Source organism: Lupinus angustifolius, chromosome LG17 (assembly GCF_001865875.1).
Source record: "Lupinus angustifolius cultivar Tanjil chromosome LG17, LupAngTanjil_v1.0, whole genome shotgun sequence".
Taxonomy (NCBI): Eukaryota; Viridiplantae; Streptophyta; class Magnoliopsida; order Fabales; family Fabaceae; genus Lupinus; species Lupinus angustifolius.
In genome coordinates this window covers 17,747,969-17,774,852 of record NC_032025.1, presented here as the reverse complement: position 1 = coordinate 17,774,852, position 26,884 = coordinate 17,747,969, and the positions used below count along the sequence as shown (strand labels likewise).

The 26,884-nt window shown below is 33.7% G+C and overlaps 1 protein-coding gene and 1 pseudogene across 1 annotated transcript; both read right to left on the bottom strand.

The window, feature by feature from the left end:
- LOC109330931 lies at window positions 3,361-13,294 on the bottom strand (annotated as a pseudogene).
- LOC109331986 (putative potassium transporter 12) lies at window positions 14,143-21,059 on the bottom strand. The gene is made up of 9 exons (XM_019566818.1): window positions 20,629-21,059; window positions 19,278-19,506; window positions 18,925-19,173; window positions 18,379-18,429; window positions 17,222-17,482; window positions 16,596-16,648; window positions 16,362-16,476; window positions 15,993-16,247; window positions 14,143-15,447 (listed from the first exon to the last, which is right to left on the bottom strand). The coding sequence occupies exons 1-9, from the start codon at window positions 20,899-20,901 to the stop codon at window positions 14,417-14,419; spliced, it is 2,517 nt and encodes an 838-aa protein (XP_019422363.1). The 5' UTR covers window positions 20,902-21,059; the 3' UTR covers window positions 14,143-14,416.

Genomic DNA, 26,884 nt, shown 5'->3' with positions numbered 1-26,884 from the left:
TTTTATGTTGTTTTCCCCTAGTAAACCTTTTGCTTCAACAATTTGGAAGACTATTGTGAAAATTAAATCTAATCTTAGAGAATGATTTAAATTGAAGTTAGGAAGTAATGAAAACTCCTTCTAGTATGATAATTGAATTGGGTTAGGCAAGTTATGCACTATGGTGGATTTTGTTAACATTTTTGATACTCTAGTGCATGTTAAGGATCTTTGGAGAATGTTCTTGGAACCTTAATGCTTTATCAACAATGCTACTCACTCTGGTGAGAAAATTATTGACAATATTTCAATTTCGATGGCAACCTCACATGTAGATGACAACTAGGTTGGAAGAACCATTCGACTAGGAGCTACACTGAAAATCCAGGATATTGGTGGTTGAATTTTAACGATAGAGTAGGCGGTTCATGTCTTCCTAACGCTGGTTGTGAAAACTTCAGATCCCGTAAGAGTTAAGTTTGCTTGTTGGCTCATTGCTCATGAATCCCTACCAACATATCTACTCAAATACACGAGAAATATGCTAGTTCACCTTAATGTATTTGATGTAATAATGTTGTGGATGATATCCTGGATACTTTTTGTGACCGTGAGGATTCAGTTCTTCTTTGAGAACGCTTGAGTTTTAACTAGAGGTGTCAAAACGGGCTACCTGGACGGGTTCGGGCTAGCCCACATCAGGTTCGGGCTAAAACGAGTCGGGCTAAAAAGTCCGGATATAATTTATGCATATCAAATGGTAGCCCAAACCCGCCCTAAGCGGGTTGCGGGTTGTGGCGGGCTGGCCCGCATAAACCAAAAAATATTTTTTTAAAATTTTAACATTTAATCTATTAAAAAAATATGTATCATTTGATATTAATGTATAACTTTTCTTAACATATTTGTTATGCCAAATGCAACCAAACTTATAGACTTATGCATTGTGTTTGAATTAAGACGTGATGTTAAGTCCACATGTATGATTTTTAACATAACTATTTTATTAAATCTCTCATTTCTATTGGATTCTCACTCTCTAACACAATATAATTTGTAAATTCACTTTAATATATAAACATTTGGATACTAACAAAGATAATATCTTTTGTATGTTCTTTGTCAACACTTTCATTGTGAACTATTATATTATATTTGGTGGAGTTCTCTATGATAAACAATTTGTGTTGATTTTAGTTTTGTTATAAACGTTATTTTCTTTATTATATTTTTGTGGTAAAAGTTAAATCTAATTAAATACACAATAACATAATATTATTATCTATTTTTTATTATAACTTGTTTTGTAAATTTTCATTTAGTGCTTATTACCGAGTCAAAAGTCTCAAAAAAGTTTAAAACATATAAGTAAAACGGGTAGCCCGAACTCGCCCAGGTAAGCCCGGCCCGAGCCCGGATTTATAATAGTTCGGCCGGATCGAGCTAAAATATCCGGATTTAATAAAAAGTACCTAAAATGATACCCAAGCCCTATAAATTTTCGGGCTTCGGCGGGCCGGGCCGATTGGGCCTGCCCATTTTGTCAGCTCTAGTTTTAACAATCACTGCTTTTAGGGAAACTATTTGTTCATGTATTGGCTATTGGAGAATTCTTGACCTCCTCATGGGAAATCATTTCTAGCGGGTGTCTGGTGGGCCTGAAGGTGGAAGAATAACTTTATCTTTGAGAATATCTCTTAGAATATTGATTATATTTCAAAAAATGTCCATCGGTTACATGATTAATTTTCTTCAAAATATTATCAACCATGTATCAAGTGGTGTAAACCAGATAATGGTGTTTTGATGCTCAAAGTGGATGGAAGGTATAACATGGGTGATAATTTGGTCATTGGTGGAGGAATGACCCACAATGATAGACATTGGATTTATGAGTTTTCAGCTAACTTTGTTATTGGATCTCCCATCCTTGGTGAATTTCATAGAATGTGGCCTAAGGTTGATATGGAATTTGGGTTATCTTAATTTAATCTTAGAGAGTGGTTGTCTAGAGGCGATAAATATCATATTTAAGAGTTTACATATTAGTATTCATTGTCTTGCCATGCCATTAATAGTATTCGTCATTTAATTATAGAAGATTGGGATGTTCAATTTCACTGTGTTTTAAGAGAGGACAATATGTCGGCAGACTTTATATCAAAGAGTTGAACAATCGCTCAAGATAGTAACAGGTTTGGGACAAAGTTCCGAAATAAGTAGTTCAAATCTTAGAGATAGATATTTTTCCATTGTTCCAGTTTTTTCCTTTGTTTGTGATACTGATTTATATTTAAATTTTGACTACAGTGTTGTGATAATAATATTTTTATTTTTATTTTAGACGACAAAGTTTACCCATTAAGTAGAAAGTCAAAAATAACATATAAAGTCACACTAAAAAGTAAAATTGATGCAATAAATATTAGAAAACTTCGGATGCAGTCAATCACAAAGATAATTCAAAATAGATCATTTATAGGAATATATATACATTATGTTGTTGCATTCCTCTTTCTTTCTCCCTGTATATATTTGTACACAACTCTGATAAAAAGCAAAGAAAAAGAGAAAGAAATTGAGCTAAACTAAAAGGAAATACTTTGAAAGATTATAGAATACAGAAGAATAATAAAGTTTTACAAGCTTTATTATTGATATAAGAAATGTCATATCCTTAATGTGTGAGTAGAATCAGATAAAAACCAACAATCTAATACTAATATTTGTTGCATGGAGAGGTGAGAATATTTTATGTTACCCGAAGAGGAGTGAAAACTCTAAGTTACACATAGAATAAGGAATACTCATAAGTTATCTAAAGAGGAGTTAATAGTTATAGTATTTGAAGTAATAATGAATTATATAATACTTATAGTATTTGAGTAATAATGAATGATCTTTCAATCAATAGTGAAAAAGGTAAATATGTATTGAGCTCGAGTTGATGGAACCAATATAAATCAATATGTTATTCTTATATTATGGGATAATTTATTCTCAGAATTTATTTACTCTTAATTGCTTTGATCAATGGCTATTATTTTGATAGCTATAGATTTTTTTTTTTGAAAAGAGTGATTTTGGAAAAATAGTTAATCCATACAATTCAACCTCTTTTTATGAAACTTCAAGAAATGGCAATGATGATGAAGTATGATACTCTCCCTTTCCTTAGTGAAATGGATGTATAGTTAGGTGAATACCAAATGCATTTATAAATAAACATAAAGCCATGAGCTATATTTGTAGTTGAAGGAAAATGAGTAAGACAAGATTTCTACACTACCTTTCCTACCACCACTTGGTATGTGGTGGTGGTTCTTTATATAAGACAAATATCACCTATTTCTAAGGATGTTTTATTCTCTGTCTTGGGCTAACCGGATATTGTCACGTGAATAAAAGAAAAAAAATTTAAAACAAAAATTAACATTCTGATTGGTCCGGGACAGAGAATGGGACATCCTTGGAGACAAGTGATCTCTCTCCCTTTACATATGATGACAACATTTACATGATTAACTCTATGTCACCAAAATTAAACTTGGTATTGTATCCCAACTTCAAGAGTTGATGCATGAGGTACATTAACTACATAGGAAGGTGCCCTACTATTCCTCCTTAAGAACTCATAACCCAAACTAATAACTATTTTCTTCAGCATGTTGGACCCTTGTTTGGCTCTCATATATGAGTGTCCTATAATGTAAGTCACACCAGCTTCCCTTGCTTCCATCAACTCCTCCATTGCACCCTTGTCATCAAACTTTGGACTTTCTGGTAAAACAAACTTTACCCTTTTCTTTGGTTGATTCAACATAGGTGACTTTAACTCTTTAACCTCTTTAACATCATGGTCATTATGATTATGTTCACTAATGAAACTAGGATTTGTACATGTTCCAACAACTATCATTTTATCATCATCTTTTTCAACAACCTCAGCCTCATTTGAAGTTGTTCCTTTTCTTATGAACTCAGCTATGCTGAAGACAACATCTTTCTCAAACTCAACATCATCTTTGTGCACATCACAGTATCCATATCTCACTATGCATCTGTATATTCTGTTTCCTCTTGGCCCGACGCAACCGACTAAGAACCTTTCCTCGGGTCTAACATGTGGAAGTGGGACATGTTTGATGCATAGGAAGACAAGGACTTGGTGGAAAGCTGGGAGGTTGGTTACAAAGTGGGAGAAGATTGCAGGAATTCCAGAGACTAATTCGGTATGAACAAGGCCGATGCCGCGTACTCTAACAAAGCCTAAGCTAGGGCCAAGACTGAGTAGCCAGTTGATTGAAACCTTGTTTTGAACATCAAATTCATATTTTTTGAGAGTGCCATAGTGCCAAATGTACATGATAGTGATTAAAACAAATGCTAAAGCAATTGGAATCCATGCACCTTCAAAGAACTTGACAATTGAAGCTGAAAAGAAGAGAGCCTCAATGGTGCCAAATAAAAGAACAAATCCAAGTGCTAAGAGAACATTCCGGTGCCAGCAGAGTACAATAACCAGTGACATCAAACAAGTGGTGATCAGCATCACTGATACCACTGCCAAACCTGTCAAGGACTAGGTACACATTAGTCCCTATCAAGTAACCAAATTTGTCCGAGAAAAAATGCGCTTCTAATTTAATTATTGAAAAATATTAACTTGATCCTCAAGAGTCTCAAATTTTGGTCAAATAAATTCTTTCATGATAAGGTTTAGGTACACATTAGTCCCTATCAAGGACTATTTGTCCATCATTTAAGATTCCTAAGGACAAACAAAGGATTTTTTATTTCTGAAATACTAAATCGCGGAATGCATTTTTTCCTTGGGACAAACTTGTGTATTTAGAAAATAAGAGCATTGCTAACCATTCTTATTTGCCATAGTAACAAGATATATGTTTTTGGTACGACATTTCTAGATAACATTGGGATGACATTCGATTTATGCGGATATTAGGGAATACCAACATATCAAGTGTTTTGAGGTTGAGTAGAGAACAACAACGAAGCCTTAATCACACGAAGTGGGAAGTTGAGTAGAGAAAACTTAAAAAAGATTGAATAGACAAAAGTATGTAAATGTGAGATATTGTGCAAATATGTTATACAAGTAACAGAGCTAAGCCCAATCATTCTGATAACTACATCTTCCAGAAAATGAATCCTCTTAATTTAAGCAAATCCTTATTATATGCAGCAATATTGATGTATAAGAAAACTGAAATCAATGTCATACCTGTTGCATTACCCATGAGCTTTGTATCTCTGAGACCAATAGTTACAGCCAAGCACAAGAACATCAATAGCCAGTTGATTTCAGGGATGTAAACCTGGCCATGAATTTCGGAAGAAGTGTGAACCACTTTAACTCTAGGGAAGCAACTTAGTGCAGAGCACTGGTTGATAATTGAGAAAGTCGCAGTGATTACGGCTTGACTTCCTGCAACCGCAGCAAGTATGGCTATCACCAGAACAGGCCATCTCAACTTCTCTGGAAGATACAAGTGCCAAAACTCAGAACTCCTTCCATTTTCATCTAATCCTCTTCTTCGGAAAGAGATATAGTTTACCTACCTGGTACGGATACATAAAACCCGAACTGATACTCCTGCTCGATATCATGGTGTCTAGAAAAGTAAGCAGCTTGTCCCATATATGCTAGAATTAAACATGGATAAACCACAATGGTGAAAGCAATCTGCACAAATTTGAACATCTATCCGATAAAATATGCACATTGTAAAACTAACGAGTTAGAATAATTAGAAGTCGGGTAAAATGAACGTTGCAATAAGATGCAGAAAGAGAATACCAAATTAGATCAATGTACACAGATCATCAATCTCTATCGAACGAACTTGGGTAACAGTTGCAACCATTCAATAGGCCAAATAACAACACAGATAAGCAAGAACAAGGTTTTAAATTTCAAGACTCACAAGCTTTGAATCGATTCATGGCATACCAATGTATATACTATGATGTAGATTCATTACCTATCCTATATCAACAGGGAAACAAAGTTTGAATTTAGAATACCTTGATTGATAATTGTGAAAAGTGACCAAGATCAACAAACATGGCTTCTGATCCTGTAAAGTTGAAAGAATGCTTTACAAAACCATGTGAACATAGGCGTAAATTGATTACCGAGCCATGCGGAACATGGCGTAAAATCTAAATTAACCGTGAAGCAAACAAATGAACCTGTTATGCACAGCAAAATTCCACCAAGGGCCATCCAACCACCTGTTTGAGTTTTCCTAAAAAATTGGAATGCATAATATGGAGAGAGTGCTCGGTACACATGAGGGTTCCAGTAATAGATATTGTATATACCGATGGAACTGATGCAGAGAAGCCATGTAATAACAATGGGAGCGAACAAGAAGCCGACCCTGTGCGTGCCATAATGTTGAAGGGCAAATAAGCCTGTCAATATGAGGCATGTAGCTGGAACTTCTACATCTGCCAAGTATCAAGATTTGAAAGTTCTATTAGCAAGTTATGCAATTTATGTTTAAGAATCACCAGCAGGCAGAGAAAATGAGATCATACACAACAGAAGAGATAAAATAACGAGCGATGTAATCAAAAGAAAGTTATTGAAACAAATAAAGAGATACTTTTATAGAGTGGACTACACAATTCTTAAAAGAACCAAACTAAAAAGAAGTTCAGATCAAAATAAATTTCCTTTTGATCACTAGCCTAGAAAATAAAAAATTATCATCTTACACTACTTTCTTACACCTTTTTTACACATGTTTAATGACGTATAAATTCGTTGTTAATCACACGTATTCGATGGTTAATAGGTTGTTCAATAGGCACAGTTGTCGTCAATGATTAATCTGTTAATCATCCAAAACAGAACACACGTAATTGAACACAAATTTATACATCATTAACCAACTCTACAAAATTAGTGTGAGAATATAAGGGTTGCAAAAACATAATACATAGATGACATGTCTTCAAGTCCTAATTGAACAAAAACATGTCATGGTTGATTCAACACAAGAAAACTTGATGATGAACTCACATCTATGATGTTCCTTGGATATCGAAAGCTCAAGACCAGACATTGCTGAGAAAACTGCATTCAATTCAAACAACACGGTGTGACTAACAGACCCAAAAGTCTCAATTTTAAACCAAAACAAGCAAGAACTTAGGATAAATAATCACCCGAAAGAGGCGGTTTAAGGACTCCAACACCGATCACCATGCAAGTCCCTATCAAAGCAAGAACCAACAAAATCTGCTGCAAGACCTTGTGCTTCTCCAATAAGGACTTGAGCATATGACCAAATCCTTTCTCCGGCGCCACACCATAGCTATGATCCTTGTACATGGAGAGTTTCTCGTCTTCTAACTGACAATTGGGCATTAAGCCAACTCTGGCGTGGCGACACAGCAAAGAGTAAAGTGCAAATGTTCCTCCTTCTCCATTATCATCAGCTTTGAGAACAATGAATGCATATTTCACTAAAGGCACCAATGTTAAAGTCCAGAAGACCAAAGACAAAAGACCATAAATCTCTTCATTTGACTCTGTGTGACCAATGTCTTCAGCAAATGTGTTCCTATACACATAAAGTGGTGATGTACTTATCTCTCCATAAACAACTCCAAGACTTTGATATGCAAGAATCATAACCGTTTTCCATGATTCTTTCTTCTATGCAAAAAAACAAAAAATCAACATTCTGGTTAAACACTAACATGGATTAAATACAAAAACAAAAGCCTCAAACACATCATATTAGAAACAAAAACCAACATTCTGGTTAAACAATATCATGGTCCAAAACAAAAGTGTCAAACACATCACATTTAAAATAAAAATGAAAAATGAAAAATGAAAACTTGGAGCATTATTAAGCATGCCCAGTTCACCTTAACAGAGTTTAGACCAACCCCACTTTCCAGATCCATGACATGTGCTCTTTAGAAATCTGAAAGAACCATTTATTTTATTTATAAACTTAGAATCCAAGGCTTTGAAGAATACACAATTGTTGAAAGTGGAAACTTCCTCCCCATTATGAAAGTACAAGAAAACAATGACAATACAGAGGAATTAATATACATATATATATTGTAAACTTTTTTGGGTTGAAGAATTAATGTTGTACTTGTTTTTTCCTTTATGTCTAGGAAACAACTTTCAAGATCTATTATGGGATTTCTTAAACACATTTGAGGATTCAGGAAGGACCCAGTTCTGCATGTGTTTTTAAAAGTAGGAAATTACACACGAAAGATCGTTTTGTATATTTTATTATGTTTGCCACACAACTAGGCTTAAGCCATATCAAAACTTTTAAGCTAGTAGTGAAAAAGAACTATAAGCTTCTAAGCTAGTTGATAAAATAGAATTGTTTCTTAATATGTGAGTGCAAGTGTTAGTAAAATAAACCTCTAACTTATAAGTCATAAGTAAGTGACCTATCACATATGGATTTATTAGTCACGACAAGTTTACATGTAAATGCGATCAAGTAACTTATTTTTTGTCAAATATATAAGTTTGTCTTGATTTATAAGCTATAGGTGAGCAGGAAGGACTTGGTCCTACCCACTCAGCTTGTTTAGCTCGATTGTGATCAGACTTAAATAGGATCAAGTCTAGGATTGAGTTTGGATTCAAAAATTAGACCTAAACAATATTTATGGTTGACTAGGGGAGAAGCATGACCCGACCCGACTTGACTCGTCTTATGGTCACTCACTTGTTTATATGTATTTCTATTCAAATTGTATAGAGTAATGATTTTTTTTTGTCGAAACTATCATTAATTCTCTAATTTTTTACATCATATATACGTGATTAACAATATATATACATATATCATTTCATATATCAAATTGTATATCCATAATAATTAGTAAATTTAAGTGTGCAACTATGTTAAATAGTTAAAAGGGAGACTACCAATGATGATCCTACTTAGTTGGAGCAAGATTAACACTTTTGGTTTTTTTTTTAATTTTCCAAAGAAAGTCAGCATTAGAGTTGGAGTTTTTTGTTTTTATTAAGTTTTAACAAAAACTCTAAAATTGGCAACATAGTTAAGTTTTTTTTTTGTGAATTTGAAATCACACTCTTATCATAGTTTTTTGTTTTTTTTATTTTTGTCAATTGTTTTAAACTTTTTTATTGTTGAGTGTAGCTTTATATATTGATGGAACACATTTTATATTTATTTACTCAAATATAGAAATACAAATATTATTAAAAAGCAAAAAATATTATAATATTACATTTTCCTAATCTATTAAATCTCAAAATTCTAATGACGTCTATGTGATGAATAATCACATGCAAGTAGTTTTCTCCTTTTTAGCAGTTGAACTCTCAATTGTTGTTCATTCCGCTGCGAGAAAGTCACTTTGTTGTCGAATTATTTAAATATATTAAAGGAAAAAACTCCAACTTTGTTGCCAATTTTTCTTTGGAAAATTTAAAAAAAACAAAAATTTCAATCTCATGGCCGATTTATTAAGATATAATAAAGGCAACAAACTCTAATTATTTTGTCAATTTTCTTCTGGAAAATAAAAAAGTCAAAAACTCCAACTCCATTAAAATATAATAAACTCCAATCACATTGGAGTTTTTGTTAAAGAAAATTTTAAAAAAAATCAAAAACTCCAGCCATTACGGTTTTTGTTAAAATATAATAAAAACAAAAAATTGCAATTCTGATGCCGATTTTCCTTTGAAAATTATAAAAAATAACCAAAAACTCCAATCACATGGGAGTTTTTGTTAAAATATTAGTAAAGAAAAAAAAAACTCCACTGCAGTTGCCGATTCTTGTATGGTTCCAATGGAAAAAAATGAAACTCGACAATCACATTGCCGAGTTTTTAAAAAGTACACAAATTCTATAATAAACTTAAAAGGTATACTAAAACCGTAATATTTCAGTTAAAATAAGCTAGCAATGTAAATTTATCCTTTTTTGAGTCTAACATAAAGGTATGATGAATATTCATGATTACTGAGAAAAACAGTAAGAGCAACAACTTTATGACATGTAAATAAACTTACAAATGAAAAGTTAAACTATTATTATACAACTTAATATTTACTAGCAATAACACTTATGATTGTGGGGTAAATAAATCATTTATCTTTGCAAAGAGGAATGCTGCAATATTCCGCAGAGTCCCACAATGTTATAAGATTCTATTATGTTATGTAATTATTTTTATAAAAAGGCAACGGAAGAATATAAATAAGGTAATGAAAAATTTAACAAAAGGAAGACAATTAGTTTATTGAATGTTAGTGATATATATTGTTTGTATGAATGATGTACAAATAATTCTCGACATATTTTAACCATAAAAAGAATGTGAAAATCAAGTTAATCTGAATTAATTAATGGCTTCCTATAATAGGAAATAGCACAAAACGTGGCCAATTCACGTTGAAAAACGTTGTGCTGCCATATATAAAAACCTACCAAGATGCCTATATATACATATTACTAATTATACCGTAAATAATATGATAGGTTTTTTATAGCGTTTGGGACAATAGATCTTTATCCTTTCCTCGACATCCCTTTGTTCCCCACCCACCCTACCTTTATTAATGTTAATTTTATTTCAGCATTCTTTGTTCAGCTTGAGATGACCCATGAGATATGGGACACCAAACCCAAGACCAAGTTTGTGGGGAATATGCATTCATTTCATCATGGATACCAGACAATATGAATTCTTTCTATCTTGTTCCTTATCAATACTGCTTTTTTATTCATTTTTATCACTGCCCTAAAAATAAAGAATTAAAATTTACAATTGAAAACAGTTTTGATTTGCAGTCCGTTCTAATAGTTCACTCAACTTGAAAAGTTTTGATTTGTAGTTTTAATAGGGGTTGAACTAGGAAAATTTTGTCCCGACTATGTTAAATCCGATTAAATGGAATAATCTAGGAAGTGAACCGAACAGTTTACTTAAAATTAAAAAAAAAAGAATCTTCTCTAATGTTTTTTTTATTCAAGTCAAAAAATGGAAAAATATTACTTCAATATAATTATACATATATAATTGCTAATTTTATAAAATTTTGAATTTATATATTTATAGAAATTATTAATTATATATGACATTGTCCGGTCTGATCGGACATACTAACTGGTTAAACCTAATACATCTCCCCATTTGATGTTTGACTCGAATTTTATAATATTGATATGTTTAAGAAAATATTAAATGATCTAAAAGTTTTATATAATTTGATTATAATAAATATATTTAAATCTGCATTCAGAACTACATTAAGTAAAAATGAAAAAAAAAATAAAGGATGAGGAGGAGGATTAATAAATAAATGTATGCTTGAAAAATAAAGTGCAAATGTGGATTCTAAAAAACATCAAAAAGATTTGCAAAAAGTTAAAATATCAAAAAACTATGGAGGGAAGAGTTGTAACTAATAAGAGATATATACTAAAGGGGAGAAGAGTATCACTTATAAAATCTTATGTCTTAAATATGTTCATTTTCATCTATTTGGTTGGAAAGTTAATTTACCAAAGAAGTTTCATAAATTGAATATTACAGGTTACCTTAAGCATAATTCATTCATCTTAATTGACTTTCTATATCATGACAAAATAGTTTGATATTGAACATGTAAAGTGTATGGCCACATAACTACACTGTGGCAAATTAAATATACAACCATCCACATTATGAAATAGCACCTTTATCTTAATTTATCACTATCTCCTCATATCAGTTGGTAACTTATCTCCTACAATCAGTAAAAGTATGACATGTGTACTATTTTTTTTAGTTTTAGAAATATTTATAGAAAATGGTTAAATATGACACATGTCATAATTTTAGTAACCGGAAGAGATAAATTATCTTCTTACACTAGGAGAAACTTTATTGTCTCTATTTATTTATAAACTTTATTGGTGTTGTTATGCAAGATCACACATTGATGCTGAGAAAAAATCAAGTGACATGCTAAAGATTGCATTAGCTTGGTAACAGAAATAAGATTGATATGGAATTGTGTTACAAATAATACATGAGATAAAGTTAGATGAGTAGTCAGTTTGACAGATCCAGAAATAGAAGTTGTTATTTTATCACCATTAGGTAGGGTGATAGATATAGGAGTTATGGTTGTGTATGTGGTAAAACTGGCAATTTGGTGAGTAATGTGATCAATGGTCCCAGTATCTAGGAGCCATTTAGAGTTAAGAGGGATACCTGGTGTAGGAGTGAGTGATGCAGAATTTACCACAGAGTTGGTTGAATGTGTTTGGTCCTTCTTAGATTGATGTAGTAAGTCCAGGATGTCTTGTACTTGTTCTTCAGTAAAACCAGTACTGCTAGTCTGTGTTTGGTGAGCAGCCTCATTGTTGGTGCTTGTATCAAATGAGTATCCAGTTGTATGATTAACCATCTTAGAAGATCTTGTAGATTGATATCCAGGAGGATAGTCATGTTTGAGATAACAAGTCTCAATGGTGTGATTGGTTCTTTCACAATAAGTGCAGAATCTGTTATTTTGCCCTCTTCCAAAGCCAGTGGCCCTGTTTCCTCTGCCTCTAAATGGAATGACCCCTCTGTCTCGAAAAGAATTGTTTGTGGGATTATTCCTATATTGTGAGTCTTGCCTAGAGCTAACATTCATGGCTCTTTTATGAGGCTCTAGGCTAGGAGGGATAGGTAATTGAGTTTGTCTTTCTTGCTGAATGAGCAGGGCAAAGGCTTTAGTGATATTTGGTAATGGATCCATGAGCATAATTTGGGATTTGACATGAGCAAATTGCTCATTCAATCCTTCTAAGAAATGAATGACATAGTCTTGTTCTTTATAGGTCTTGAGAGAATCCATGGCTCCACAATTACAGGGTGTAAGGCATTTACAATTAGGAAAGGGCCTGAAATCTTCGATCTCGTCCCATAGTGTCTTTAATTTTGTGAAATAATCTGAAATGTCAAGGTTACCTTGATCTAGATGGTAAAATTCCTTTTGAAGAGTAGCGATTCTAAAGATGTCTCCATGGGAGAATCTGTCATGTAGGTCTTTCCATGCCCCAGTTGCAGTATCTATCCACAATATTGATTTCACAATGGATTCATCTACACAATGTTGAATCCAGGACAACACCATTGTGTTACATCTAACCCAAGGGCCATATAGGGGGTCCTCAGGAGGAGGTCGTGGCAAGCTTCCATTGATGAAATTGAGTTTATTTTTGGATTCTAATGCCAACCTCATTGCTCTTGCCCATGAATGATAGTTCTTAGTGTTCATTGGTGGGGTAACTAAGACGGGGCATTAGAGTGAAGGAAGAAGGGGTTGTTAAGCTGGTCAGAGAGGATGTTGTGGTTTGTCATTATCGACTCATATTATTTGGACTTGTTTCTACAATATACCATGTTTTGTTTAATTTAATTACATTTATCACATTTTTTGTTTAAAAGATTGCACTTCTTTCTCATGCAGGGGTGGTCCGTGTAATGAAAGTATAAAAATTAGGAGATTTGTGTAAGTGTAAAAAATTGAGGGGTGATTTATGTAATTTCACTAAAACTCAGGGGTATTAGTAAAAATTTCACTAAAAATTTACTCTAATTTTTAAAAGAAATTTTCTTCTTCAAATAATGCTTTATTGAAAAAAAAAATTAGTTCAAATTAAAAAAAACAAATGAATTGTATATTCATTACCGATTAAAATGGATACATGAATGAATTGTAATACATTTAATATGAATGAATTAGATGGTTTAAAAATATGATTTAATGAATTTATATGGATTAATGAATGACTTTTCATCAATCCATTAATATCCAAATCCAAATTCTTCCGATTATCATCCTTACTATTCACACCCATTCACCTATTCATGGATCAACGAAGAGAGAATCCAAAAACTAGCTTATACCACATTACCCCTACACATATATCTACAAAAATGTGAATCTGGTATCTAACTTAGCACATTTTCAATTAATTTGGTCTATTAACAGGTTAATACTAACACTCAAACTAACATAGAGTACAAAGACCAAATTAATATTTCGCTCTATAGATCAACTTGACCAAATTCTCATTTGGATTTTTTTTAACATAAGCACTACTGTGGAGAAATGTGCCACTATATATAAATGTGAGCATGGGTATCACTTATTTAAACTACATGTAATAGGTTCCTATTATACATGATGAAGTGAAAAATGAAACAATTACAGAAGGTATCTACTCACCTTTTTTAGGTAGGTAAGGAACTAATCCCTTTCGGGAGTTCGTGACTATACAAGCTTATTTAGTAATAATATAAATTTCAACTGAGCCAACATATACTAAAGTTGTTATCAATCACACCATATTCAAGAAATGATATTGCAATGCAGAATAAGGCATGTAGGGGTCAATCACACCATATAAGTCCTCCCAACTTGAATGATATTGGTATGAGGTACTCTCATATTTGCAGTGCCTCCTCTGCAATTCTTTCTAAGAAATGCATAGAAGTAATTTATGACCAATTTCTTGAAGAAAAATGAGTTCTTGTTTGCCCTCACATACCCATGTCCAAGCAAATAGGTGCATCCTGATTCTGTAGCTTCTCTAAGTGCTGCAAGCTCATATTCAAGACTAGGATCTTCGGCTAATGACGTGTAACTAGATGGCAATGCTGCTGCAGTTTCGTGCGAGGAAGAATTTCCTGTTTCATCAAAGTACTGATCATGCATCAGTGGAATCCTAAGCTCATCAGGGTCCACTGATTTCACCGAGGCACTATCCATGTCGTCGGTTAAGCGCCCTTCTGATTCCAGCGCGGTTTCTATAGCTTCCCTTCTCAAGAATTTCTCGAGACTTTCGATAAGAAGTTGCTCAAATGCATGGTGGTCTTCCTTCCTCACATCTTTGTAACCGTACCTGGCAATGCAACGGAACATATGGTAATCTTTCGGGCAAACTCTTCGAAATAGGAATCTTTCCTCTTGAGGAACCATGGGGATCGGAACATATTTTATGCAGACGAAAACTATTGTAGAGTGAAGAGCTGGAAGGCCAAGCAGGAACTGCACAAAAATTGAGGGAATGCCCTGGACAAGCTCGTTATAAAGCAATCCTAATCCTGGAACTCTAACTGTTCCAAGATCGGAGCCTAGCTCGAGCATCAAGTGGGAAGAAACCTTCTCTTTCACTTCACTTCGGTACTTCAATACACTCCCATAGTTCCATGTGTACATCACGGAGAGGAAAAAGGTAGCGAATACAAGCGGAAGCCAACCACCCTCGAAGATTTTCGATAGGACTGAAGACATGTAAATGAGCTCGACTGAACCAAACACAAGTAGGAAACAAAATGCCAAAAACAAATTAGTCTGCCAGATTAAAAGCATTACAAGTGTCACCAAGGTGGTGCTAACCATCATGACACCAACTTCAGCAATGCCTGCAACAATGGTATGAATCACATTAGTAAAGATAAACTACAAATTACGGTCTTTAGTATAAGGTATATGTGCTGTATAAAACAATCATTTAGCTTCTTCCAGTTGTAAATTAACATCTTCGATTCGGGTAATCGAGTATTTGTAAAATATTTGGGATTATGAAAGAAGCTCATGATACTATAAACTCCACAATCAAGGTAAATTGTTCTGAATTTATTTCAACACAGAAAACTTGCATTTCTCTTTCAGTACAGAAATGAAGCATGGGTCAGTTTTAAAAGTGAATAAGAGAAAATTGACTACAAGTTAATTAATATTCGAGGCAAACACGAGCCGATCGATACCTTTACATTTGTCACCACATTAACAAGTTGAAATCATGGACATCAAGATAGATGCAAATTGAGACTACAGAAAACTGAATGAAATCCCAATATAGTAAATTTTTCTTACAATGTCTATAGTAAAGCATCACGATAGTCGCCCTAAAAGAAGAAAAATAGAAAATAAAAAACTCGTACACAATTGAGAAGGGACAATTTACCATATGCATTTGCAATATCAGTAGTGCTTTGGAAAATGGAAACAACAACTATGCACATGATCATCAGAAACCAATTAATTACAGGGATGTAAATTTGACCCATGAACTTTCTCGAGGTGTGAATTATCTTGAGCCTGGGGAAGCATCCCAAAGCCATAGATTGCTTTACACATGAAAATGTGGCAGATATCATTGCTTGGCTGGCAATCATAGCAGCAAGTGTGGCTATAACAAATACCGGCCAGAAGAGACTATCTGTTTCATATAAAGCACAAACAGAAAATACCGACATTAGTACTATCCGTAACAAATATCTCTTTAGTTACAATCTTAAAGACAGTCGCTCGTATTTTATGTCAGCGATATCACCTGGAACGGAGTCATAGAATACGCGTGAATAAGAAGTCGGGTTCTTCAGCAAATAAGCAGCTTGGCCCATATAAGCAAGAAGCAGACAGGGAAATACCACAGAAGTGAATGCAATCTGTGTAAGAAATTACACAAGAGAGTTCAGAAAGTAAGTTTTAAACAATTATAGAAGACTTAGTATTGCAAAGTTAATGGCTTACTCTTGAAACAGAAACAATGTGAGGATTCACAAACCTGTATTGCTGGTACCGTAAAATGACCCAGATCTGCAAACATTGCTTCTGCACCTGCAGAGGAATACGTGAGCTAGTTATGTAATTGTCTGTTTTCTTGTCCTAGAGTGTTGTTTCTGTGCATCATAAATTCCTCATTTGTTACTTATTTCTAAGTGATTGAAATAGCTTCCATATCATACTTGTTTTGTTATATTTTCTAGCCTATTTAGTTTGGTACTACATACTGCAACATGCAGCAAGAATCAACATAAATGCCATTGATATTGAGTAAATTATCTTAGAAGAACAAAACATTCATAAACAATTCCTAGAAATGGGAAAATGGTATAAATTAAGTGAAATAAACTATTATCAGTTTCCTTCTCTGGTTAACAAAACATCTCTATATGCAAGTGTATTAAAAGAGCAAGTGTTGTTTTTTACTCTCAAAATTTTCTTCTTTTCTTCTTCTAAACTTCAAGGGTAATAATCCTAAGGCACAAATGAAAAATAAGGTAACTACTACAAACACATCAATGAGATGAGTGAAGAAGCAAAGATCGTGTTCACGGGATAAGAAAGAGGCTTCAAATCAATTGCAGGGATCATGGTCTGAAACCATGAAAATTGGAACAATTTTTTTACCTGTAATACACAGAACACAACCACCAAGAGCTGACCATGCACCTTTTCCATTACGCGTGAAGAAATAATAGATATAAGCTGGATTGAATGCTCTTAGAACAGTGATATCATACTTAATTATATTGTATATTCCAATAGAACCCAGAGAGAAGAACCATAAGGCAAGTACAGGAGAAAACATGAAACCGACTTTATTGGTACCAAACCGTTGTATACTGAACAAAGCCACCAAGACTACAATTGAAATACCAACCAATTCACCTGCAAGTATGAACATAAAAACTTAGTTAGTAGTGCAAAATACTATTTTTTTGTCACTACCATATCCATAGTTTCAGAAGATAGATAAATGCCAACGTTTTTGAGATAATCTAAGCACATGTAGCTGATACTTGATAGCTCAATAACAACAACCAAGCCTTATTCTCAGTAGGCGAGGTCGGCTACAAGATCAAATGACGCTATGATGTTCTATTGTAAATCATGTTCATTGACAAAACGTTGACTTTTAAATCCTACTTGTTTCACCTATGATTTTTCTTGGCCTTCCACTGCTTTTAGAAATTGGACTACCGTCGATTTAATCTACTCTTCTTAATGAGGCTTCTATCGGATGTCCAAACCACCTAAAGGTGAGATTCTACCATTTTTTTAAGATAGAAGCTACCTCGACTTTCATCAACGCATTCATTCCTAGTCCTATCTTGTCTAGTATACCCAATCATCTAGCGCAACATTCTCATCTCTGGGTGTTTTCCATGAGAACCATATTCTACCTACTTAGGTCAAAGCACACCAAGCTTGTTACTCACTTGAGAGATCTCAAAGATTTTGACCTCAAGGACATTTACTCCAGAAAACTATAGAAGGATTCATATTGAAATTTTATGATTGGGCATTAGTTATATAGAGCAGTTGCACTAACTCTTAACAAAAGGACACAAATATGTTCCTCCAGAGGAAAGCAAGCAGCCACCACAAGAGTTTCCAACTAATGCTGACATGTGAAAGAAGTTTTCCTGTATTTCCAGTATGCAAAAAAACTAGCCCCGATTTCGAGTTTTCTCATCTTCAGTTATGCTATACATGTATCATTTATTTTCTTCATCCACAATAAAATTGTAATGTTCTCATAAAGAAAAGGATAGTATACCAACCTGTACCAAATCCTTTTATTTCACCCTGAAGACCACTTATGGCAGACATCACTGTAACAAGGAAGCACCATGACTATTATACTCAAGTTACAACAAAAGCAATTTTTCTTAACATTGGTCCTACAATGGTATAAAAGTAATATACAAATAATAACAATGTTAAGAACAAGGATTGATGGTATTATCTAATGGAGACATAGGAAGCTAAGTGTCAATTTAACCACTTCAACAAAGTCTACTCCCCACAACCGCAACCCCGAAAAGAAGAAACGGAATATAGTTAGTGTTCTCCTTGTTACTAGGTGGAGATTTTAGAGCCAGAAATTATTCCATCACCTCATTAGAGAGATGTCAAGCATCTTCTAAAGGTGAAAACATCTAAAACAAATCATTTGTATCAAGGGATGCGTTATAGGGAATGTGACATAAAAATGTCGAATATGCATGATCGAGTAAGTTATCTTCTTTGTATATTCGACATTTTTATGTCACATTCCCTACAACACTTACAATAGGACTTTTTTTGTCAAAAAGTTGCTTATGCACCTGATATTGCTGGGGTTAGAATTCCATCTCCTATAATCATGGAAGTTCCGAGAAGAACTAACACCAACAACACTTTTTTCAAAGATGGTGTCCTTTCCAAAGTGTCCTTTATTTTTAAAGCCCTTTCCAGCTCTGGAGTAGGCAATCTGAGCCTATAACTGGAGATATTTTCATCAGCTTGTTGACGATTCGGAAGCAGATTCACATTTGCATACCTGCAAATCAGTGAGTATAACGCAAATGTTCCTCCTACAGTTGAACCATTAGTGCATGAAATTTTGATTCACAATATGCCTGAAAGGCTGAAACGAACCGAAGTAAATAATTCTGAGTGGAAAAGTGGAATCTCTTACCTTCTCCATTATCATTTGCTTTGAGGACTATAAAAACATACTTTGCTAATGGAATTAGAGCTATTGTGTACATCACTAATGATAATGCCCCCAAGATATCAACATCTGATCCAATCGGAACCTTGCTGAAGACATCAGCAAAAACGTATAGCGGACTTGTTCCCATGTCACCATAAACCACACCAAGAGTCTTAAATGCTAATGCAGCAGTGGGCCAAAAAGTAAGGTCCTGATTCAAATAACCATAATCGATTAAAGATCGAGGTGGCTCGATATCTGCACTGTTAATTAAATAGTGAAGCAGAAGTTGATAATGTTGAGCTTCTATTGAAAGTGGTGAAGTGCATATGTGCAAAAACTATGCATTCAAATGCTACATGACTACCATAATTATTAGTGTAGTTATGATTGGCTATGCCATCTTACAGAAATCTTACACATGTTTAATCTTCAATTGCTTCCTACATCATGAATAATTTTTTAAACAAAAGTGACTGGTATTAGAGGAAAAACAAGTTCTTAAATGCTGAAGTCTATTGCAATGCATGAACCATTGCATTGACTTCAATAATTTTGTCAAAAAGGTAGTGTTTGAGTAGACATGTTAGAACAGGACGAATATAACATATATGATGTTGGTTATGTAGCAAACAAAAGTGCAGAGAGGAAATGTGTTATGTAGAAGACATTACTTTATTCATCAACAATGCACATAATTTATACAGCATGAAAGAACAAAAAATCTGATGCAGAAAAAATAAATTCCTACATGAATGGCATAATGAGTCATAAGTGCTCTAACATAGTAGGTGAAATGTTCCTAACAGCCATAGTGACTCTTTATTACCTAATGAATAAAAACTAATAGCTTTTGAGTCATACTAATCAACATATGCTATGTTCTATACTTAGTCATTTTGATGCATATTAAAGTAAAGTAATAAACCATAACAAGACATGAGAATAAAAAACAGGACATTTCAATTTGGTCCCTGCAAAAAAAGTCACTCAATGGTTAGTAGATTTCTTCTGTGGGGCAAATTGTTCTTAAAATTTCCTCTCCGCACAATTTGGCTGAAACTTCTTTCTTTAGAATCTGTTTGCGAGTTGGGTTTTGAAGGAAAATACTTCAGAGTCATCTCACATGTGTATTTCATGGCTCTGAAGTCTTCCATTTCCCTTATTTCCCTCCAAAACCAAACTTGCAAATAGACCCTTAGTAACCAAATTTGTCCTATAGAGAAAATCTTCAAGTTTTCACTTTATATTTTTCTCCAGACACCAAATTATCTCAATAGAAAATTTCCATTTACCAAATTAGAAATGATAAAGGTGAGAATAATTTATTAACCTTGGAGTGTTGAGCATGAATTCCAGCAATCTCCATAGCTTCAACATCCAAAGAATCAAGACTCTTAGGCTTCTTGATAAGCCTTCTCTTTCTGACTGATCCATAACCTTCTCTACCTTCATTCTCATGCTGCTTAGACTCATCATCCCAATCAACTTCACTTCCATCAACCCACCTTGACTCATTACTGCTACTGTTACTGCTTTTCCTACCCAACAACCTCACTCTACTGCTACTACTACTAATCTCTTCTTCAATCTTATCCAATTTCATTTCTTCCACAACAATAACTATACCAAAAAGAAAGGATTCAATGAACCCACATGCCAAATTGGATCAGATTTATTAGAAAGTTTTCACCATTTTTTAGATAAAAATTCATTCTTTTGTTGTCAAGTATGGGTGAGGTATTAATGGTTTGGGTCAAAGGTTGAAACTTGAAACGTTGGTGAAGGTTTAGCCAATGATAGAATAACATAATCATTAATAAATGCATGCAATGCAATAATGGAGATAAAAAAAAATCATTTTTTGATGTACATCAACAATTATTTTTAGGTAAATTTAAATAAATATATTGGAACTCAGATATTACTGATAAATGGAATTTACACAAGATACAAGCTTTATACATAGTACAAAAACTTATATAAAACGAACAACACGTCATATTTAAATACAACTACATGTATGTTTTTTAGTGTTATTATTTAGAATTAAATTTTAATTAAAATTAAATTTTTAATGTGTTGTGAAGATTTTATTAGTTATATCTACATATATACGTCTTCATTGTTTTCTTCTCCTGTACACAGAAGGAAATGAATTCCAACTAACTAACTATAACTAGAAAAGAAAAGTAAGCTTGGAGTAGGCTTAGAGACATTGGCCAAATACAACACAAAGTAATCAAAAGATTAATACTCCTCAAGTGGATATTTTTTACTCCCAATTTAGATAATAAATGTGAAAAGATGATTGGTTCCAATGTGATAGTGAGTCAGATGCATGTCCTATTGTTGAGATTAGAAGCAAGGGAGAGATGTTGTTTTGCAAGTGTTCACGTGTGATATGGCAGTCAATATCTATGTATTTGGTGTGCTTATGAAAAACCGAGTTTGCTGCTATATGCCTAGCTGAATTGTTGTCGCAATAGAGGATTGTTGGTTGTTGAAATCGGACACATAAATCATACAAAAAATATAAACCATTGAACCTCACATGATGCAAAAGCCAATGATTGATATCCGGATTCATAACTTGAAACAGTGATTTGTTTCTTGGATTTCCAAGATACCAATGAATCTCCAAGAAACATACAGTATCTTGAGATGGATCTAATATTTGGGCATGTTGTCCGGTCTAAATCATTGAACCCCTTGATGCGTAAAAAGTAGAAGGATAGAGTAACCCTTGACCAGGAGTTCATTTGAAATATCTAAGGACCCATGTGAGTGCTTTGTGATGAAAATTGGTTGGTGAAGCCATGAATTAGCTAAGTTGTTGAACAACAAATGTGGTATGAGGACATGTGTTAATGAGATAGAGAAGTCTACCCACGAGTTGCCTATACCATAGAGGATCAGAGAATGGTTCACTATCAGCTTTATGGGTGTTGGGACAAGCTTTAAAATCCAATGTTGCATAACTGATTTTGGCATTTGTCAAATCCACTAAGAATGGTTGGAGCAAATGAATTTTTACCCTCAATTAGAATACACATTTTTTACCTATAAAAATATGCAAAGGGTTAGTAAATAGAAAATTAGAAATTAAGATGCATATATTACATCATATGTGTGTATCACCTATGTCAGTTTTTGGATTATCCTTATATTCTACTTGAAGCATAATTTTTTAAGTTATAATTAATTTCTTATTAGTTTGATGAAATAAGTGGGAAAATTGAACACAAAATACCTTATGTACAGCATGAAAAATGTGCAAACTTTAATTATCTTCTCCCTTTTTATGAAAATTATAACATGGAACACTCCAATTATCTTCTCTCTTTCTTTGAAACATGTGCAATATTTTCTTTAGCAATAACATTATATAGGCAAGGTTAAAAATGACATATCATTCCACTAAATAAGAGGGTAAACAAATTGTGAAAAAATAAATTGTGCTTGTATATCACTTAACAATGGTATCAATGTTTTGAAAAGTCATAATGTGATCAATGTTTTAAAAAGTCTTAACACAAACCAACCAAAACATGAATGCAAGTGATAGATAAACAAAAGAGATTTTTAAATCAACTACTTTCAAACAAATTGGCTATATTGTTCAATCCATTAAATTATTAATGAAGTGACATGCACGTATATTTCATTGTATATCACTTTTGACTTAGTTTCAAATTCTCAATGAATCAGAGAATTTGAAAAGGTGAGGAAATTAGTAATATATCTTAGCATTAAAAATGGGGGAGAAATTACATAAGGTATGTCTATCTTCTATGTTTTCAAATGAAAAGATGATAGCAATTAGCCACACTCAGATAATATTTTGAAGGTGGAACAACATAGATTAGGATTGTTTTAGGACTTTCTTTCTAGGATTGGTCACTATTACTTACAATTTCATATTACACACTTATAAGTAACATTATTCATAACTTTAATCTAGCATGATTGATGATTCTTGGTGCCTACTTGACTTTGTTTCACACGATTTAGTGTTTCAGACTTTATTGGACTAATATTCCTAAAATGAGTTAATTTGAGATTATTTGGATTGATTAAATCTATTATCATTTTCAGATCATATTTGGTACTGATGGTATTTTGGGCATTATGGAAGTGGGGGATATATGTTAAAGTGAAGATTGTATTTTTATTTTTTAGGAGTTTTTATTTGTAAATTCGGTTTTAGTTTTGGGCCCATGTTTTAAGCTCATTTTCGTTTTATGTGTTTTGGAGGGGTTAAATTCGAATTCCATATCAAAACACACTTTACACTCTATCATTTTTAAACATAAGGCATTTTCGTTTTCCCTCTTTTAGCTCTGCTAGGGTTTCACTTCTTCTTCATTTTCATTTTCGGTTTGTTCTTCCATTGTCATGGAAGGCTAAATTTCTGGACTAAATTCTGTCGCGCCCCAATTTTCGGCTACGCGACCTCTCGAGTCGCCACTACATTTTTTACTGTCAAAAATGTAGAAAAATCTTTTTAGCCCAATCACCTTGGGCTTTTTGGATTTTTTGATATCCAGGTTCGGAAGTCGGTTACAGGGTAGGGAATGTATTAGCACCCCACCCGCCCGCCTTAAGCGGTACCCTATACTAAACTACATGGATTACTATATTTTTTTCTTTGTTGTTATTATTATTTTATTCAATTGTGTGGTTAATTAATTAATCTTTATGAGGACAAAAAAATTGTTTTTATTATTGTGCCTGACAAGAATGACCCCGGTCCTACGTATCCCTATTAAGGGAATCAAGGCTTACGTAGTTCTTTAAGTAGAAAAAGGTTTGTTGGTTGGATTGATTTTAGAAAATATAAGTGTTAGATCTCGACTAACAATCCTGCTAATACAAGTGAAGTACAGCCCATACGTCCGATACCGCATTTTGTATTAAGGGTTAGTTAAGATCTTAACATGTTTCTGAATAAAAGATTTTGAAATTAGTAATATATCTTAGCATTAAAAATGGGGGAGAAATTACATAAGGTATGTCTATCTTCTATGTTTTCAAATGAAAAGATGATAGCAATTAGCCACACTCAGATAATATTTTGAAGGTGGAACAACATAGATTAGGATTGTTTTAGGACTTTCTTTCTAGGATTGGTCACTATTACTTACAATTTCATATTACACACTTATAAGTAACATTATTCATAACTTTAATCTAGCATGATTGATGATTCTTGGTGCCTACTTGACTTTGTTTCACACGATTTAGTGTTTCAGACTTTATTGGACTAATATTCCTAAAATGAGTTAATTTGAGATTATTTGGATTGATTAAATCTATTATCATTTTCAGATCATATTTGGTACTGATGGTATTTTGGGCATTATGGAAGTGGGGGATATATGTTAAAGTGAAGATTGTATTTTTATTTTTTAGGAGTTTTTATTTGTAAATTCGGTTTTAGTTTTGGGCCCATGTTTTAAGCTCATTTTCGTTTTATGTGTTTTGGAGGGGTTAAATTCGAATTCCATATCAAAACACACTTTACACTCTATCATTTTTAAACATAAGGCATTTTCGTTTTCCCTCTTTTAGCTCTGCTAGGGTTTCACTTCTTCTTCATTTTCATTTTCGGTTTGTTCTTCCATTGTCATGGAAGGCTAAATTTCTGGACTAAATTCTGTCGCGCCCCAATTTTCGGCTACGCGACCTCTCGAGTCGCCACTACATTTTTTACTGTCAAAAATGTAGAAAAATCTTTTTAGCCCAATCACCTTGGGCTTTTTGGATTTTTTGATATCCAGGTTCGGAAGTCGGTTACAGGGTAGGGAATGTATTAGCACCCCACCCGCCCGCCTTAAGCGGTACCCTATACTAAACTACATGGATTACTATATTTTTTTCTTTGTTGTTATTATTATTTTATTCAATTGTGTGGTTAATTAATTAATCTTTATGAGGACAAAAAAATTGTTTTTATTATTGTGCCTGACAAGAATGACCCCGGTCCTACGTATCCCTATTAAGGGAATCAAGGCTTACGTAGTTCTTTAAGTAGAAAAAGGTTTGTTGGTTGGATTGATTTTAGAAAATATAAGTGTTAGATCTCGACTAACAATCCTGCTAATACAAGTGAAGTACAGCCCATACGTCCGATACCGCATTTTGTATTAAGGGTTAGTTAACATCTTAACATGTTTCTGAATAAAGGATTTTTGAGTCGTTGGTGAATTAGTCATGATGATCATTAAATTGATGAAGTGCAGCCCATATGTCCGTCACCGCATCATATCTTAAAATTAGAGTGATTGTCGTCTTATAATTAATAATGAAGTTATCATAAAAAATGTAATAATTAATACCTATATTATTAGCATCGTATTGGAATTAATTAGGTGGTACACCAAGAAATATACTTTTTTTCATATAATAGCATTGGATGACCTTATTTATCATCTATACTCTCTGAATATCAAAATTAAAATTCAGTTGCAAAAATAGTGAAATAAAACAGCCGCGGAATTCCATCACAATGACACGTCCAGTTAATTTTTATAATCATATTCATGAGGTTCTAATTGTATACACATAATTAAATTATTCATGATAATTATAATTTCCAATTTTTATGATATAGTTATTTAGCATATGTAATATGATGATATCAGTGCAAATAAGGGACAAGAAAATGCAAACCTGATATGCAAATGAATAAAATCCAGCAAAAACAAAGAAATCCACGTGGCAGGAAGAGATTGGGGGGAATTCTTTTACTTCCCAGCGCTTGAACACGTGTCAGCGCCTGGTTGGGGGAGAGAGAGGGTGCACGGGTTGCACCGTGCACACACCCGTGCTGGATCTAGACGCCTGGATACGTCTAGCCACGTGGCGTGATAAGATTGGATGGGAGGGTGGGCTCACGGCTTGAGCAATGAACACGCGTGCATGGAATCCGTGTTCTTCTAGGGTGGGATCTGGTGTGGCGAGGTGTAGTGAGTCCGGGACGCGTTTCGTCCCGTGATTGGTGGATCTGGACGTGAAGGGGACCAGTCCACGTGGCGCACTATGAAGCGCTGGATGAACGAAGGTGTAGGAAAAGGCGGTGTGCGCGCCTACACTGGATCCCGTCTTCCTCTGGGAGCGTGATACGGTGCGGCGAGGTGCACCAAGGACGTGCCACGTTTCGTGCACGGATTGGCTGGCCTTCCTGGTCAACCCAGATGTAAAATAGGTACGCAGATCCAACGACTATGGATCAAGGACGCACGGATAGACAATGAGTCCACCCACACCGGATTGGATCTCGCAGAAATGTTTATTATTTTTTCCTTTTCGCAGAACACCTTTTTTGGAGCTTTTTGTATGGATATTTTGGCAAGGTTTTCCAGTGTCCTTTCTCTTCTCCCTAAACCTTTATTTATAGGAAAAATTTCACACTAAAAATGCCAAGAATCTCTATGCTTTTAATTCTATTACAAATCAAATAATATAATTAATAACCTTAATTAGCCTGATTTGATTCCCTTTTAATCATGCTATCTGAAAAAAATTGATTTCAAAATTTGAAATTTGAATTTCAAATCTGAAATTTGAATTTCAAATCTGAAATT

What these genes read in the sequence shown, in the direction of transcription:
- LOC109331986 (XM_019566818.1), bottom strand. Translation starts at nt 20,901, where the DNA reads ATGAAATTGGATAAGATTGAAGAAGAGATTAGTAGTAGTAGCAGTAGA. An exon ending in TTCATGCTCAACACTCCAAG is followed by an intron (nt 19,507 to 20,628) that starts GTTAATAAATTA and finishes TATTTGAATCAG; the next exon opens with GACCTTACTTTTTGGCCCAC. An exon ending in AGCAAATGATAATGGAGAAG is followed by an intron (nt 19,174 to 19,277) that starts GTAAGAGATTCC and finishes GTTCAACTGTAG; the next exon opens with GAGGAACATTTGCGTTATAC.